This window comes from Scyliorhinus canicula, chromosome 11 (genome assembly GCF_902713615.1).
Source record: "Scyliorhinus canicula chromosome 11, sScyCan1.1, whole genome shotgun sequence".
Lineage (NCBI taxonomy): Eukaryota > Metazoa > Chordata > Chondrichthyes > Carcharhiniformes > Scyliorhinidae > Scyliorhinus > Scyliorhinus canicula.
The window spans coordinates 144,920,354-144,938,291 of NC_052156.1; the positions used below are offsets into that span (position 1 = coordinate 144,920,354).

At 50.6% G+C, this 17,938-nt stretch overlaps 1 protein-coding gene across 8 annotated transcripts in view; it reads left to right on the top strand.

The window, feature by feature from the left end:
* The window catches only part of LOC119973464 (nascent polypeptide-associated complex subunit alpha, muscle-specific form-like), a 124,994-nt gene that overhangs the window by 81,991 nt on the left and 25,065 nt on the right, over nt 1-17,938 (top strand). For 6 of the 8 annotated variants that reach the window (XM_038811652.1, XM_038811653.1, XM_038811656.1 and 3 more), the window contains 3 exons: nt 1,812-4,859; nt 6,314-6,388; nt 13,538-13,882. In XM_038811652.1, coding sequence (XP_038667580.1) covers nt 1,812-4,859; nt 6,314-6,388; nt 13,538-13,882 — 3,468 coding nt within the window. The remainder of the gene's footprint in view (nt 1-1,811; nt 4,860-6,313; nt 6,389-13,537; nt 13,883-17,938) is intronic. The other 2 variants (XM_038811655.1, XM_038811654.1) reach the window with 2 other exon arrangements.

Sequence of the window (17,938 nt, forward strand, 5' to 3'; positions counted from 1 at the left end):
CTGTGAGGGACAGGCTCTGGATACACTGTCCTGTGAGGGACAGGCTCTGGGTACACTGCCCAGTGAGGGACAGACTCTGGGTACACTGCCCAGTGAGGGACAGACTCTGGGTACACTGTCCTGTGAGGGACAGGCTCTGGGTACACTGCCCTGTGAGGGACAGGCTCTGGATACAGTGTCCTGTGAGGGACATGCTCTGGGTACACTGACCTGTCAGGGACAGGCTCTGGGTACACTGTCCTGTGAGGGACAGGCTCTGGGTACACTGTCCTGTGAGAGACAGGCTCTGGGTACACTGTCCTGTGAGGGACAGGCTCTGGGTACACTGCCCAGTGAGGGACAGGCTCTGGGTACACTGCCCAGTGAGGGACAGACTCTGGGTACACTGTCCTGTGAGGGACAGGCTCTGGGTACACTGCCCAGTGAGGGACAGACTCTGGGTACACTGCCCAGTGAGGGACAGACTCTGGGTACACTGCCCAGTGAGGGACAGACTCTGGGTACACTGCCCAGTGAGGGAAAGACTCTGGGTACACTGTCCTGTGAGGGACAGGCTCTGGGTACACTGCCCAGTGAGGGACAGACTCTGGGTACACTGCCCAGTGAGGGACAGACTCTGGGTACACTGTCCTGTGAGGGACAGGCTCTGGATACACTGTCCTGTGAGGGACAGGCTCTGGGTACACTGCCCAGTGAGGGACGGACTCTGGGTACACTGCCCAGTGAGGGACAGACTCTGGGTACACTGTCCTGTGAGGGACAGGCTCTGGGTACACTGCTCAGTGAGGGACAGACTCTGGGTACACGGTCCTGAGAGGGACAGGCTCTGGATACACTGTCCTGTGAGGGACAGGCTCTGGATACACTGTCCTGTGAGGGACAGGCTCTGGGTACACTGTCCTGTGAGGGACAGGCTCTGGGTACACTGCCCAGTAAGGGACAGACTCTGGGTACACGGTCCTGAGAGGGACAGGCTCTGGATACACTGTCCAGTGAGGGACAGGCTCTGGGTACACTGTCCTGTGAGGGACAGACTCTGGATACACTGTCCTGTGAGGGACAGGCTCTGGATACACTGTCCTGTGAGGGACAGGCTCTGGATACACTGCCCAGTGAGGGACAGGCTCTGGGTACACTGCCCTGTCAGGGACAGGCTCTGGGTACACTGTCCTGTGAGGGATAGGCTCTGGGTACACTGTCCTGTGAGGGACAGACTCTGGGTACACTGCCCAGTGAGGGACAGACTCTGGGTACACTGCCCAGTGAGGGACAGGCTCTGTGTACACTGTCCTGTCAGGGACAGACTCTGGGTACACTGCCCAGTGAGGGACAGACTCTGGGTACACTGCCCAGTGAGGGACAGGCTCTGGGTACACGGTCCTGTCAGGGACAGACTCTGGGTACACTGTCCTGTGAGGGACAGACTCTGGGTACACGGTCCTGAGAGGGACAGGTTCTGGGTACATTGTCCTGTGAGAGACAGACTCTGGGTACACTGTCCTGTCAGGGACAGGCTCTAGGTACACTGCCCAGTGAGGGACAGACTCTGGGTACACTGTCCTGAGAGGGACAGGTTCTGGGTACACTGCCCAGTGAGGGACAGGCTCTGGGTACACTGCCCAGTGAGGGACAGACTCTGGGTACGCTGCCCAGTGAGGGACAGACTCTGGGTACACGGTCCTGAGAGGGACAGGTTCTGGGTACATTGTCATGTGAGAGGTGAGTTTTGGGAACTCTATCCTCTGAGATCTGAGCACTCTGGGAAAACTCTATTTTGGATGTTTGCTCATATCTGATTCTTTTCTGTTTAGGTGAATTGCTGTCTTCTGAAATCAAATCAAGTGAATCACCAAGTGTCACAATGTTGGTTGACTCAGCGACAAAGTCAGCCGATATTTCAGCAGCAGAGGTGACATCATTTGCTCCCAAATTATCGGATGTGAATTCAACCAAGTCCAATGTTTCTGATATCAGTTCCGCTGACCCTAAATCGTCTGAGATCATGTTACCTGATCCCAAGATATCAGAGGCCAAGTCTGCCATTCCCAAGGTGTCTGACATCAAGTTAGTCAATTCAACTGAGCTTGTGTCAGCTGATCCCAAACTATTGGCGATCATTTCCACTGAAATTAAAAGTTCAGAGGTCAAGTCAACTACTTCGAAGATGTCAGAGGCCAGGTCGGCTGTTCCCAAAGTGTCTGAGGTCAAATTAATTGATTCAAAACCAACTGAGGTCAAATCAACCGATTCCAAACCATTCTTGATCAAGTCGGGTGATCCTAAACCATCTGAGGTCAAGTCATCTGATCCCAACCCACTTGAGGTCATTCAAGCTGATCCTAAACCATTTGTGATCAAATCAACTGATCCCAAACAATCTGGAGCCAAATCAGTTGATCCCAAACTATCTGAGGTCAAGAGCGCTGATCCCAAATCACCTGTGATGAAATCAGCGGACCCCAAAGCAATTGAGGTCAAATCAGCTGATCTCAAATTATCCATGGCCTGGTCAGCTGATCTCAAACTATCTGAAACCTGGCCAGCTTTTGTTATTCCATTTGAGATCAAATCAAGTCCCAGATCATCTGAGATCAAATCTGCTGCTCCCAGATCATCTGAGATCAAATCAACTGATCTCAAACCAATTGAGGTCAAGTCAGTTGATCACAAAATATCTGAAGTCAAATCAGCTGCTCCCAGATCATCTGAGGTCAAATCAGCTGCTCCCAGATCATCTGAGGTCAAATCAGCTGCTCCCAGATCATCTGAGGTCAAATCAGCTGCTCCCAGACCAGCTGAGGTCAAATCAGCTGCCTCCATACCACCTGAGATCAGGTCGGCTGATCCAAGAGCGTCTGAGGTCAAATCAGCTGCTCCCAGACCATTTGAGGTTAACTCAGCTGCTCCCAGACCATCTGACGTCAAGTCAGCTGATCCCAGACCACCTACCGTCACACCGTCTGATCCCAGACCACCTACCATCACACCGTCTGATCCCAGACCACCTACCGTCACACCGTCTGATCCCAGACCACCTACCATCACACCGTCTGATCCCAGACCACCTACCGTCATACCGTCTGATCCCAGACCATCTGAGGCCCAGTCAGCTGATCCCAGACCATCTGAGGCCCAGTCAGCTGATCCCAGACCATCTGAGGCCCAGTCAGCTGATCCCAGACCATCCGAGGTCCAGTCAGCTGATCCCAGACCATCTACCGTCACACCGTCTGATCCCAGATCATCCGAGGTCCAGTCAGCTGATCCCAGACCATCTGAGGCACATTCAGCTGATCCCAGGCCATCTGAGGCCCAGTCAGCTGATCCCAGACCATCTGAGGCCCAGTCAGCTGATCCCAGACCATCTGAGGCCCAGTCAGCTGATCCCAGACCATCTGAGGCCCAGTCAGCTGATCCCAGACCATCTGAGGCCCAGTCAGCTGATCCCAGACCATCTGAGGCCCAGTCAGCTGATCCCAGACCATCTGAGGCCCAGTCAGCTGATCCCAGACCATCTGAGGCCCAGTCAGCTGATCCCAGACCATCTGAGGCCCAGTCAGATGATCCCAGACCATCTGAGGCCCAGTCAGCTGATCCCAGACCATCTGAACTCCAGCCAGCTGATCCCAAACCATCCGAGGCCCAGTCAGCTGATCCCAGACCATCGGAGGACACGTCAGTTGATCCCAAACGATCCATGGAAAAATCAACTGATCCCAAACTATCAGAAGTCAAGTCAACTGATCCCAAACTATCAGAGGTCAAGTCAGTTGATCCCAAAATTTCCATGGCCAGGTTAATTGATCCTAAACTATCTGAGGCCAAGTCAACTGATCCCAAACCATTTGAGGTCAAGTCAATTGATCCCAAAGTATCTGAGGTCAAATCAACTGATCTCAAACCAATTGAGGTCAAGTCAGTTGATCCCAAAATATCTGAGGTCAAATCAACTGATCTCAAACCATTTGAGGTCAAGTCAGTTGATCCCAAACTATCCAAGGTCAAGTCAACTGATCCCAAACCAATTGACGTCAAGCCAGTTGATCCCAAAATATCTGAGGTCAAATCAACTGATCTCAAACCAATTGAAGTCAAGTCAGTTGATCCCAAAATATCTGAGGTCAAATCAACTGATATCAAACCATTTGAGGTCAAGTCAGTTGATTCCAAACTATCCAAGGTCAAGTCAACTGATCCCAAACCAATTGACGTCAAGCCAGTTGATCCCAAAATATCTGAGGTCAAATCAACTGATCTCAAACCAATTGAGGTCAAGTCAGTTGATCCCAAAATATCTGAGGTCAAATCAACTGATCCCAAACCAATTGATATCAAGCCAGTTGATCCCAAAATATCTGAGGTCAAATCAACTGATCTCAAACCAATTGAGGTCAAGTCAGTTGATCCCAAACTATCCAAGGTCAAGTCAACTGATCTCAAACCATTTGAGGTCAAGCCAGTTGATCCCAAACTATCCGAGGTCAAGTCAACTGATCCAAAACTATCCAATGTCAAGTCTGCTGAATACAAACTATCCGAGGCCAAGTCAGGGGATCACAAACTATGCAGGGACAAGTCGACCGATTCCAAACCACCTGTGGTCAAGGCAGTACCTGCTGTGATGTCAGCAAATGTGGAACTGCATGATGTCATGACATGTGTTCAACAGTGTTATGACCAATTAGTAAGTGATCCTAAAGCATTTCATATGAGATCAGGAGATCCAAAATCAAGTGCAAATGTGCAAGGCATACTGGAATTCGATGAGTTGACTTCACAGATTGAGCAACTTCAAAAGGAGTTGAAGGAATCACAGGATCAGGCTTCCCGACACCAGAAGAACTACCTGAATTTACAAGGTAGGTGGATTCATGAACAACAGAAAGGGATGTTGGGAGCTGAGGCCAGTCACTGTACACTTGGTGCTCAGTGCAGGGAATGTGCGGGGCCTGGGTGGTCAGGAGAGATGTCGATGGGGACTGGTGTTTCTGAGAGAAGTGCAGGTGATGGGGTTGGGGTGTTGGGGACACGTGACCCATTTGAGTGGGGGCCCTTGAATGGGCCATTGTGGAAGCTGGGGTGTGTGTTTAGGGAGGGTTGGGAGAAGGGGCAGGTCAAATTGACCTTCAACTCAACTTGAAGCATCGGGTGCGATTTAACCAATTTGCAAAGTCGTCCCCATGATGACTGTGTTTCCCAGTGCTCACAGCGCCAGGAAACACCACGCTATCTATCAGGACTTTGTTTCAATTTGATGGCCTTAGCAGGGAACACCCCACTGAGTCTGCAAGTAATCCCGTTTCCTGCACTGGGGAGCTTCACTCACTGGAACACCTCAGTGCAGGAGGAGATTAGGATGCCATTTTTAAATGGCTGTCCATCGCGCAACCCCTGAACCCCCAAAGCCCCTACTCACCTATAAGGGGGTTCTCCCACCTCCCCACACCCCACCTCTCACACACAAGGCACCCCTGGGCCTGATCCCTCAGACAGGAAAAATGCCAGCCTGGACGCCTAGCAGTGCCCCTGCCAGTGCCACCTGGACAGTGCCAGGGGGCCACCCTGCTCAGAGGGCAACCACCTGGGGACCTCCGATCTCCTGGAAGACACCCTTTGCCAAGTTCCGTTCCATCTGGTCCCCATTTGTGGGGACCAGCACTGAACAGCACCGAGGTGATCCCACGCCGTTGGTAGATCCGGCGAGTGCATATTAGAGTGAAAATAGCTGTCTCGCTCTAATACGCAGATTTGCCAGATAGTGGTCCCGCCCACAATGGGCAGAATTCAGATTGTGACTTCTTGCGAGATCACGGTAGATCTCGCGAGGAATGTCGAATCGGTAGATCCCAGAGGAGGGATCTCCCATCATCTACCCGCCAGTAGATCAAGCCCATTAACTCTATCCCTCTAAACATGTGCTGCTTGACCTGCTTGACCAGCTGTGTATTCCCAGCATTTTTGGTTTTATTTTGTTTTATAAATTTAGAGTACTCAATTCTCTTTTTCTAATTAAGGGGCAATTTAGCGTGGCCAATCCACCTACCCTGCACATCTTTGGGTTGTGGGGGTGAAACCCACACAAACACGGGGAGAATGTGCAAACTCCACACGGACAGTGACCCAGAGCCGGGATCAAACCTGGGACCTCGCCGCCGTGAGGCTGCAGGGCGCCATCGTGCTGCCCTTCATTTTTCTTTTATTACTTTGCATCTAGCCCGTGCTCTGGGAGTGTTTGATGGGACAGTACTGAGGGAGCATTATTCTGTATTTGACCCATGCTGCACCTGACATCTGCCCTTTTCAAACACTTCAGGGTTGCTGGAGGAGCAGAGATTGGTCAACGTCCAACAAACCGAAAACTTTGCCAAACAGATCCAACGTCTCCAAGGTCAGTGATGGATTTCGGGATCGACCTGTGCCTTAGAGCAGTGTGTTAGACTCTGTTTGCTGAATCAAGCTGAGAGAGTGGGAAATGGTGCACTGTGGAGACCTCAATGGCTGCTGAATCGGGTCCAACAAGGCAACTGCTGTTTCTCATCTACCAATGTCAAATTTCCGACCAAGCACCAAGTTAGTGGGAGCAGGACATATGGTTTAGCGAGCAGATGATTCAGGAGTATCCCGATCACTTATTTAATTGGGCAGACAAATAGCAGATGAAAATGAGCATTTCTTTTGTTTTAAATGTTTTTATTAGGGTATTTGCAAGTTTTTATAATGATAACCGTAACAGCGACATAAACATGGTACAATAAACATTTCCACCCCCATCACAATCTTCACAAGCCCCAACCATAAAACAACAATCCATCCCTCTCTTCCCACCCCCCACTTTGGAATTCTGCCTCTGCTGACATTTTAATTTTCCCCGAGAAAGTCGACGAACAGCTGCCACCTCCGGGTGAACCCAACCATTGACCCTCTTAAGGCGAACTTTATTTTCTCGTGACTGAGAAACCCAGTCATGTCACTAACCCAGGTCTCTGCACTTGGGGGCTTCGAGTCCCTCCACATTAATAAGATCCGTCCCCCAACCCCCCTCCCCCCAACCCCCCCAGAACGAGCCTTTCCAGTTCCTAGAGGCTCTTAACGCCATGGCCAATGGCTACATTGCCAGAGCAAACAGTAACGGGGAAAGGGGGCACCCTTGCCTTGTCCCTCGGTGTAGTTAAAAAAACCCAGCCTCAGCCGGTTCGTACGCACACTCGTTACTGGTGCCTGATAGAGCAACCGCACCCAGTCAATAAAGCCCTCATCAAACCCAATCCTTCCCAGCGTCTCCCACAGGTAATCCCACTCCACCCAATCAAAAGCTTCTCCGCATCCATCGCTACCACCACCTATATCTCCCCTCCTTCTGAGGGCATCATTCTAACATTTAAAAGCCTTCGAACATTGGCCTTGAGTTGCCTGCCCTTTACAAATCCCGTCTGGTCTTCCCCTATCACCCCCGGGACACAATCCTCTATCCTTGTGGCCAGTACCTTTGGCGTCCACATTCAGTAGAGAAATTGGCCTGTATGACCCACATTGCTCCGGATCCTTCTCCCGTTTCAGGATCAATGACATCGAGGCCTGCGACATTGTTGGGGGGGGGACTCCCTTCTCTCTTGCTTCATTAAATGTCCTCAACAGCAGTGGGCTCAATATCTCTGAAAACGTCTTATAGAATTCCACCGGATAGCCGTCCGGCCCCGGGGCCTTGCCCGACTGCATGCCCTCCAGCCCCTCCATTATTTCCTCAATCTCAATTGGGGCTCCCAGCCCTTCCACCAGATCCTCATCCACCCTTGGTAACCTCAACTGACCCAAAAACTGCCTCATCACTTCCACCCCCACCGGGGGTTCCGACTCATATAATTTGCTGTAAAAGTCCTTAAGCACTTAATTCACCCCCACTGGGTCCAGGACCCTATTCCCGCCTCTACTCTTTACTTTCCCGATCTCCCTGGCTGCCTCCCTTTCTCTGAGCTGGTGCACTAATATTCTGCTAGCCTTTTCCCCATACTCATAAATCGTCCCCCTTGCCTTTCTCAGTTGTTCCACCGCTTTCCCTGTAGACAACAGCCCAAACTCCCCCTGCCACCTCCGACGCTCCCTCCATAGCCCCACGTCCATTGCCTCCAAGTACCTCCTGTCCACCTGGAGTATCTCCTCAACTAACCTATCCCTCTCAGCCCGTTCCACCTTTTCTCTGTGGGCCCCTATCGAGATTACTTCCCCTCTGACCTCTGTATTCAAAGCTTCCCAAACCGTTGCTGCAGAGACCTCTCCCGCATCATTTGTTTCCAGGTAGTTCTGGATGGACTTGTTAACCAGCCCACAGATCGCTTCGTCTGCTAACAACCCCACATTCAGCCTCCATAGCCTCTCTCCACACTAACCCGTAGATCCGACACTGCGATTGCCGAGTGCTCAGTATCCACCACCCCCAGTATTAGAGCCCTGCTCAGAACAAAAAAGTCAATGCGAGAAATACCTTGTGGACATGGGAGAAAAAACAAAACTCCTTCGCCCTTGGCCGTGCATACCTCCATGGGTCTACTCCCCCATCTGTTCCATAAACCCCTTCAATTCCTTTGCTGTGGCCGGCATCCTCCCTGTCCTGGATTTTGATTGGTTCAATTCCGGATCAATGACTGTATTAAAATCTCCCTCCATGATCAAGTTATGTGACTCTAAATCTGGGATCTTACCTAATACCCGCCTCATAAATTCCACATTGTCCCAATTCAGAGCATTTACATTCACGAGTACCACCCGCACCCCCTCCAGCTTCCCACTCACCATTATGAATCTACCCCCATGTCTGACACGAATGCCACTCATTTGTTGATCAAGATCGCTACCCCCCCTGGTCTTTGAGTCCAGCCCTGAGATGAATACTTGGGCCAACCCCCCCCCCCCCCCCCCCAAACTAGCCATCACCCTTTTAGGCCAGCCTCCAGCTCGCGCCCCCGGCCTCCACGAAGAAAATGAGCATTTATAAATTGAATTGCAGACACACGGGGGGGCATGATGGTGCAGTGATTAGCACTGCTGCCTCACAACGCTGAGGTCCTAGGTTCAATCCCGACCCTTGGTCACTGTCTGTGTGGAGTTTGCACATTCTCCCCGTGTTTGCGTGGGTTTCGCCCCCACAGCCCAAAGATGTGCAGGGTCGGTGGATGGGCCACGCTAAATTGCCCCTTAATTGGATACAAAATCGGATACTCTAAATTTATAAACAAAACAAAAAAAAAAAAGAATTCTGAAAAGTGCAGCATAAGATCACACAGGGTATGCAAATGGTTCACATTGCAGTGAGAGGCCTTACCAGCTACTCAATACAGTCCTAGTCACCATGTCAAATAAAGCTGACCTGCGTTGGAGAGAACGTTAGAAAGGCCATTCCACTGTAAAGCGTGAGCTTGAAAGAAGCTTTAGAGAAAATATCTCCAGTCTTAAAGAAAGACTTGCAATTCTCGACACTGACACCTTTCATATGAGCTCAGGATGTCCAAAGTGGCTTCCAGCCAATGAAGTATAGTCACCGTTATAATGGAGACAAGGTGGATGCAGGGGTGGGTCAAGGAATATAAAATATTAAAAAGAATTGATAAAGAACTTCCAAATATCTCTGAAATGAAACCAGAAGAGGGAGAGCAGAGACAGTGTCAAACTTTTCCCAACCCCATGGCGGCGGCTTTTAAAGCAGGGAGAGGGCCTGGAACATTTACCTGAAAATCATTGGAGCAGCTCTCTATTGTGCTTCTGTGCTTTCACTGGTGGCACATGGGGAGCAGTGACAGCAACGTGCCAGACAGCAGTACAACTGCAATCGAGCTGATTAAGAGGCCACCTCCTTAAATAAGGAGACCAAAGCTGCACACAATATCCAAGATGTGGAGTCACCAATGTCCTCCTCCTGAAGCAAAAACATCCTTACTTTTATGTTCAATTCCTATTGTAATAAAAGGTAGCATTCCATTCGCCTTCTTAATTACTCGTTGCGCCTGCATACTATCTTTTTTCTGACTCATGCACTAGAACACTGAGATCCCTCTGCACCTCAAACATTCTGCACCTTTTCTCTGTTGAAGTATTACTCTGCTTTTTTATTCTTCCAGCCAAAGTGAACAACTTCACATTTTCTCACATAACACTCCATCTGCCAGATTCTTGCCTACTCACTCAACCTATCTATACAACCTCCTTATGTCCTCTTCACAACATATTTTCCTGCTTATCTTTGTGTCAGCTGCAAATTTAGCTACCAGGCCTTTACTCCCTTTCTAAGCCATTGATATAAATTGTCAAAAGTTGAAGCTCTAGCACAGACCCCTGCCGATCTCCAATCATCACATCCTGCCAATTAGACAAAGACCCATTTATACATACTCTCTGTTTTCTGACAGCCAGCCAATCTTCTATCCATTCTCAAATGTTACCCGTACACCATGAGCATTTATTTTCCACTATAACCTTTGATGTGGCTCCTTATCAAGTGCCTTTTGAAAATCCATGTACAGCACATCTACAGGCTCCCCTTGTCCACAGCGCATGCTACTCCTTCAAAGAACTCTGGTAAACATAATTTCCCTTTCACAAAAGCATGCTGACTCTTCTCAATGAAATAGTATTTCTCGTCTTTATTGATTGATTCTTCCCCATGACAGACGTCAAGCTACTTGGCCTATAGTTTCCTGTTTTCTGCCTCTCTCCCTTCTCCAATAGAGGGGTTATATTTGCTGCTTTCCAGTCTGATGGAGCCTTCCAGGATCTAACAAATTTTGGAAAATTAACACAAACACATCTACTACCTCATTAGCCACCTCTTTCAAGACCCTAGGGTGAAGACCATCACAACCTGGAGACTTATAAGTCTGCAGCTCCATCAGCTTGCTCAATACTGCTTCCCTAGTGATTTTAATTTCACCAGGTTCCCCTCCCCCTTTCACCTACCAGTTTACAGCTATTACTGGAATGTTTTTTGTATCTTCTATCGTGAAAACAGAAACAAAACATTTGTTCATATCATCCGCCATTTCCTTATTATCTACTATTAACTCCCCATTGTCACTCTCTAGAGCAGGGTGGGCAAACTACGGCCTGCGGGCCGCATGCGGCCCGCCAAAGGTCTTTATGCAGCCCACCAAGATCAAGTCATAAAAATGGGGGGGGGGGGGGGGGGGGGGGCTGTTGGGTTACTGGTATAGGGTGGATACGTTGACTTGAGTAGGGTGATCATTGCTCGGCACAACATCAAGGGCCGAAGGGCCTGTTCTGTGCTGTACTGTTCTATGTTCTATATGAGGCGCCCAGAATCATAACCGGGTGAAGCGCCATTTTTGAAAAGTAGAGAAAAAGAGGGCTAAAGGCAGGATGCCGCTGGGGGAAGCGCTGAGGTATATGCCGCACGCTAATTGGTTACAACCGGGACTATTAATTAATATACTATGCGGCCCTTTAAAATTGTGAATTTCTGAATGTGGCCCTTGCACGGAAAAGTTTGCCCACCCCTGCTCTAGAGCAATGTTTTTCAAACTTTTTTCTCGGGATCCCCTTTTACCAACCAGCGACCTTCGGGACCCACACCAGCCGACCTTCGCAACATACGCTGACTGAACTTCATGGCACTTTTGTGAGGGCAACAAAGAATCCAGCACGAGTTTGTAGAATTGAAAGAAATAACTTTATTTACAATTACATATATACAACAGCAGCAGTACTCCACCACTGTTCACTCCTCTCTGACTGGTTCCACACTGACCAGCTCTATTTATGCAGGTGACTCTGCTAATGATTTCTCTGCCCCCCCCCCCCCCCCGCTACACCCCGGATAATCCACCCCACCTGAACCCCGGATAACCCACCCCACTGTTAGAACGAGAGGCACCGGCAGTGCCAGGGTGAGTGGCACCGGCAGTGTGGGGGTGAGTGGCACCGGCAGTGTGGGGGTGAGTGGCACCGGCAGGGCCAGGGTGAGTGGCACCGGCAGTGTGGGGGGGGGGGGGGGGGGGTGAGTGGCACCGGCAGTGTGGGGGTGAGTGACACCGGCAGTGTGGGGGTGGGGGGGGGGGGGGGTGGTGAGTGGCACCGGCAGTGTGGGGGGGGGGGGGGGGTGAGTGGCACCGGCAGTGTGGGGGTGAGTGACACCGGCAGTGTGGGGGTGAGTGGCACCGGCAGTGTGGGGGGGGAGTGGCACCGGCAGTGTGGGGGTGAGTGGCACCGGCAGTGTGGGGGTGAGTGACACCGGCAGTGTGGGGGTGAGTGGCACCGGCAGTGTGGGGGGGGAGTGACACCGGCAGTGTGGGGGTGAGTGACACTGGCAGTGTGGGGGTGAGTGACACCGGCAGTGTGGGGGTGAGTGACACCGGCAGTGTGGGGGTGAGTTACACCGGCAGTGTGGGGGTGAGTGGCTCCGGCAGTGTGGGGGTGGGGGGGGGGGGGGGGGGGTGAGTGACACCGGCAGTGTGGGGGTGAGTGACACCGGCAGTGTGGGGGTGAGTGACACTGGCAGTGTGGGGGTGAGTGACACCGGCAGTGTGGGGGTGAGTGACACCGGCAGTGTGGGGGTGAGTGGCACCGGCAGTGTGGGGGTGAGTGGCACCGGCAGTTTGGGGGGTGGGGGGGGGGGCGGAGTTCACCCGCAGTTTTGGGGGTGAGTGGCACTAGCAGTGTGGAGGGCAGTTCACCTGCAGTGACAGGTGAGTAGTGACCAATTTTCCCTCTAATTTTTCTTTGCTTCGCTTGTCGGGCTACATTGTCCCTTAAGGAAGGGCTGCTTCTTGTATGTGGCCTGTTTGTCCCTTGTACAATATATCCTGGACTGATCCACGGCCACACAACTGTGCAGCTTAGAGGTATTATTGGTGGTGACCCAGGATAACTATCCATCCCACTTTTCAGGCGCATTCCCCCAATCCTGTCCACCAGAGGAATACCAGCAGCCAACCATCTCACTCAGAAGAAGCAATAGATTCGGAGTGAGGAGACACTCATGATTAATTTAATCAATGCCCGGTGTACCTGTCCAGAGTAAGTTAAAAGACTCCACGACGTTACTGTATTTAAAGAAGAGCAGGCAGATTCTCCCCGATGTCCTGGCCAATATTTATCATGCAAATATTATCATTAAAAACAGATTGACAGAAATGTATCACATAATGTTTGTGGGATAATGTTTGTGGGATCTTGCTGAATGCCTTGTTTGCTTGTAAAAAAAACCATGACTACCTTTGAAGGGTTCATCAGCTGTGTAGATGTGTTGAGTACGATATAAAGACAGGTTTTTCTCTTGATTAACCTCACCCAGCACAGCTCCATCATCAAACAATTAAATACATTTGGAGAACAGTATCCCTGGTCGTCTCCACCCTAATTTCCAATGAGCAGTCTGTCCCTTCTCTGGATATATTTAGATTGTATTCGGGGCTGTGTCACCCCGTGTGCCGACCTTAGGGCTGGCTATATCGCCCAAATTCAATTGTGTTCCTTTGAACGAAGGAGCAAATTGAGTAAAGTAACCTGTGGATATTTGCTTTGTTCCATCCAGCGCAGCTCCGGTCTGTTCAGGAAGAGATCGATAGCTTGGAGGAAGAGAAGGAGAGTGAACTGATGGAGGCTCATGAGGAACTGCATTGTGCACAGGAAGAGATTGTGAACCTCCGTCAGGCGGCCGAGGAGGCGGCGGGAGAGCGGGAGAATGAGATTGCCACTTTGCAGGAGGAGCTGTGCCGTATCCGGGCAGAGCTGGGACACCTTCAGCAGACAACGCTGGAGTACGAGCTGGAGATCACCACACTGAGGGCAGAGATCCAAATGAAGAGTGACAGTCAGCAGAGGAAGAACTCTGAAGAGGTCACTCAACTTCAGGGTACGAAGCAGGTGAAGGATGGAGGTATTCCATGCAGAGGTGCTGTTAAATGGGGAAGGAGTGGCCTTGTTGGATCAGCTTGGTGCTTAAGTTTCTTCGTGGGTTGTTGGTTCAGGTGGGGTGGGTTATCCGGGGTGTAGGTGGAATGGATTGTCCGGGGTGTAGGTGGGGTGGGTTATCTGGGGTGTAGGTGGGGTGGGTTATCCGGGGTGTAGGTGAGGTGGGTTATCCGGGAGTAGGTGGGGGTGGGTTATCCGGGGTGTAGGTGGAGTGGGTTATCCGGGGTGTAGGTGGGGGTGGGTTATCCGGGTGTAGGTGGGGGTGGGTTATCCGGGGTTCAGGTGGGGGTGGGTTATCCGGGGTTCAGGTGGGGGTGGGTTATCCGGGGTGTAGGTGGGGGTGGGTTATCCGGGGTGTAGGTGGGGTGGGTTATCCGGGGTTCAGGTGGGGCTGGGTTATCCGGGGTGTAGGTGGGGTGGGTTATCCGGGGTGTAGGTGGGGTGGGCTATCTGGGGTGTAGGTGGGGTAGGTTATCCGGGGTGTAGGTGGAGTGGATTATCCGGGGTGTAGGTGGGGTGGGTTATCCGGGGTTCAGGTGGGGGTGGGTTATCCGGGGTTCAAATGGTGGTGGGTTATCCGGGGTTCAGGTGGGGGTGGGTTATCCGGGGTGTAGGTGGGGGTGGGTTATCCGGGGTTCAGGTGGGGGTAGGTTATCCGGGGTGTGGGTGGAGTGGGTTATCCGGGGTGTAGTTGGGGGTGGGTTATCCGGGGTTCAGGTGGGGTGGGTTATCCGGGGTGTGGGTGGGGGTGGGTTATCCGGGGTTCAGGTGGGGGTGGATTATCCCGGGTGTGGGTGGATTGGGTTATCCGGGGTGTAGGTGGGGGTGGGTTATCCGGGGTGTAGGTGGGGTGGGTTATCCGGGGTTCAGGTGGGGTTGGTTATCCGGGGTTCAGGTGGGGTGGGTTATCCGGGGGTCAGGTGGGGTGGGTTAACCCGGGGTGTAGGTGGGGTGGGTTATCCGGGGTGTAGGTGGGGTGGATTAACCCGGGGTGTAGGTGGGGTTGGGTTATCCGGGGTGTAGGTGGGGTGGGTTATCCGGTGTTCAGGTGGTGTGGGTTATCCGGGGTTAGGTGGGAATGAGATACCCGGGGTTCAGGAGGGGACAGTTATCAGGGTTCAGACAGGGTTAGTTACCGTGGCTCAGGCAGAGGGGAGCTGTTAAGGTTCAGGAGGCGACAGTTATCAAGAGACAGAAAGGTCTGAGGTCCTACAGGATGTGTTCAGGAATTGGTTTACACGATGACAATGTCAGGTTTAATTCAACAACTACGCACTGGAGTGGGAAAGGGCGGGAGCGATAAGGGAAATCACCATCTTAATGAAAGGCGTGGCATCAGGAAAAGGGATTCCATCCACTCTTGGGTTTTGGGACCAGTTTTGTGACTGCTATTCTGCAAAGGTAGGCTGCACCTGAATAGGGAAGTAAACAGCAGAATTAAAAAGTGAGAAAGTTTGGAAACTCACAGGGTGGAGACGTTGGAAAAATAAAAGCAACCAAGGTCAGCTCATGGAGAACAGAGAAATAGATGAAAATAATGTTTATGCAGAAATCAATCTAACAAGACGGATATGGACAAAACAATAAAGCCAAAGGGGCTGATTGTAATCAGGGGAAAGACTGAAGCTCAGACATTAAAATCATTGGAAAAGGATCATGTTAAAAAGAAGTGTTTCAAACACATGTATTGGAGTGTGGGAAATTAACTGGGGAAACTGAAGGAAGTCTGGAACAGGAAGATGTAGGCTTAATAGCATTAACAAACTTCAGAAGGACAGATGAAATTTAACACAGAAACGTGTGATTAGTAGGAAGCGAAAGGAAATTAAATAGTAGAATTTTAGATGGGGTGCAGCAACAGAGAACAGGGGAGTGGGACTGATAGGATAGCTCTGACTGAGAGCTGAGATAGGCTCAATGGGCTGAATGGACTCCCTTCTGTGCTGTGCGTTTCTATCAAAAAAGCCTGGCTGTAAACTGGAACATGAATGTAAAATTAGCGTTATTGAATATAATATATTTAAAAGAGCGAGGAAATAAGGAAGGAGTGGAGTAGCAATATGGGTAAAGGAGAGAGTACATGCTGCCGAGGGTAGATGAACAAGTCGAAGATATCATAGAATTTACAGTGCAGAAGGAGGCCATTCGGCCCATCAAGTCTGCACCAGCTCTTGGAAAGAGCACCCTACACAAGGTCAACACCTCCACCCTATCCCCATAACCCAGTAACCCCACCCAACACTAAGGGCAATTTTGGACACTAAGGGCAATTTATCATGGCCAATCCACCTAACCTGCACATCTTTGGACTGTGGGAGGAAACTGGAGCACCCGGAGGAAACCCACGCACACACGGGGAGGATGTGCAGACTCCACACACACAGTGACCCAAGCCGGAATCTAACCTGGGACCCTGGAGCTGTGAAGCGATTGTGCTATCCACAATGCTACCGTCAGTATGTTTGCAGCTCAAAGCTAAATAATAGTGTTTGATATATTAGTAAGGCTGCATTGCACACCTCCAAACTGCGGGAAGGAAATGGAAGGAATGCCGTCTGATTAGTGGAATGAATGGGAATAACAACATTATTGCCCTTGTGAAATTTAATTATACACTTGTCCATCAGGACAATTACTTTATCAGAGTTACAAAGCCAGAGCTCAGTGTGGACAGGGGCAAACCCCTAATCCAGCTCCTTGCCTGCTCCAAAAAAACAATTCAAATTGAATCCAATTCATGGTCCCCACAAGAGAGACATATCAGATTCAGGCTTTACACCAGACCTCACGCTCATCTTAGCCAAAAGGCCGAGAAGCGATGGGTGGGGGGGGGGGGGATTTTTAAGATGCGTACAGATCTCTTCCTCAAGCAATAGGTTGTGGCAGATGTGTTGCTAAATGTGGTTATGAGTAATAGAATGGATCAGGTAGGTGAGCTAAATGTGAGTGAGCTTCTTGTAAGTTGTGACCACAAAATAAGGTTTAAGAACCTATTTGGTTCAAAAGGAAACATTTTAGTACAAAAACTAGAAGACCAAATTGGATTAGGGTATAGTTTAAGAATACAAGGAGTCAGCTAGGTGATGGGAGGTGGAGGGAGACACTGGTAGAATCTTTTTAAAAAGAGATGGTAATTTTTTTGCAATAATTCTGGAGACGGGCAGCATAGTGGCACAGTGGTTAGCACTGCTGCCTCACGGCGCCAAGGCCCCAGGTTCGATCCCGGCCCCAGGTCACTGTCAGTGTGGAGTTTGTACATTCTCCCCCGTGTTTGCATTTGTTTTGCCCCCACACCCCAAAGATGTGCAGGGTAGGTGGATTGGCTACGCTCAATTTCCCCTTCATTGGAAAACAAATGAATTGAGAATCACGAGTAGTCATCCTGCCTCCAGCCAGGGGACACCTCTTACAAGAGCTGCATTGTGCCCACCCATGATATTCCACCCAGGGAAGACAAAGATGAAGATGCTGGCACGCAACTACGTCTGGTGGCCAGGCATTGATAAAGCCATTAGTACAACAGTGCCACCCATGTCAAACACAGTAGCCTCTGTCCTTGTCGGCCACTCTCCGCCCTTAGGAATGGCTAGGTTGTCCATGGACCGGGTCCACGTTAACTACGCAGCTGCTTTCATGGGCAGGATGTTTATAGTCTTGGTGGATGCCCAGTCTAAATGGCTGTCTATACAGGAGATGGGACCACAACCTTGGCGGCTACAATGGATGCCTTGCGCCGAGTTTTTGCTATTCATGGACTTCTGCAATCCATTGTGCTGGACAGCGCCACTCTTTTTTTTTTAATAAACAATTTTATTGAGGTAGTTTTTGGCTTTATAAAAGGTTAGACATCATCAGAAAGAAAGCAAAAAAGGCAAAAATGTGCAAACATCCACATACTTTCAATACTTCCATCGTAACATATTGCACAAGACCGCTCCCCTCCCACCGGTACTACCCGCCATATTTTCCCTCCTACTCTACTCTACCCCCCCCCCCCCCTCCCCCCCACCCCCCTGCTGAC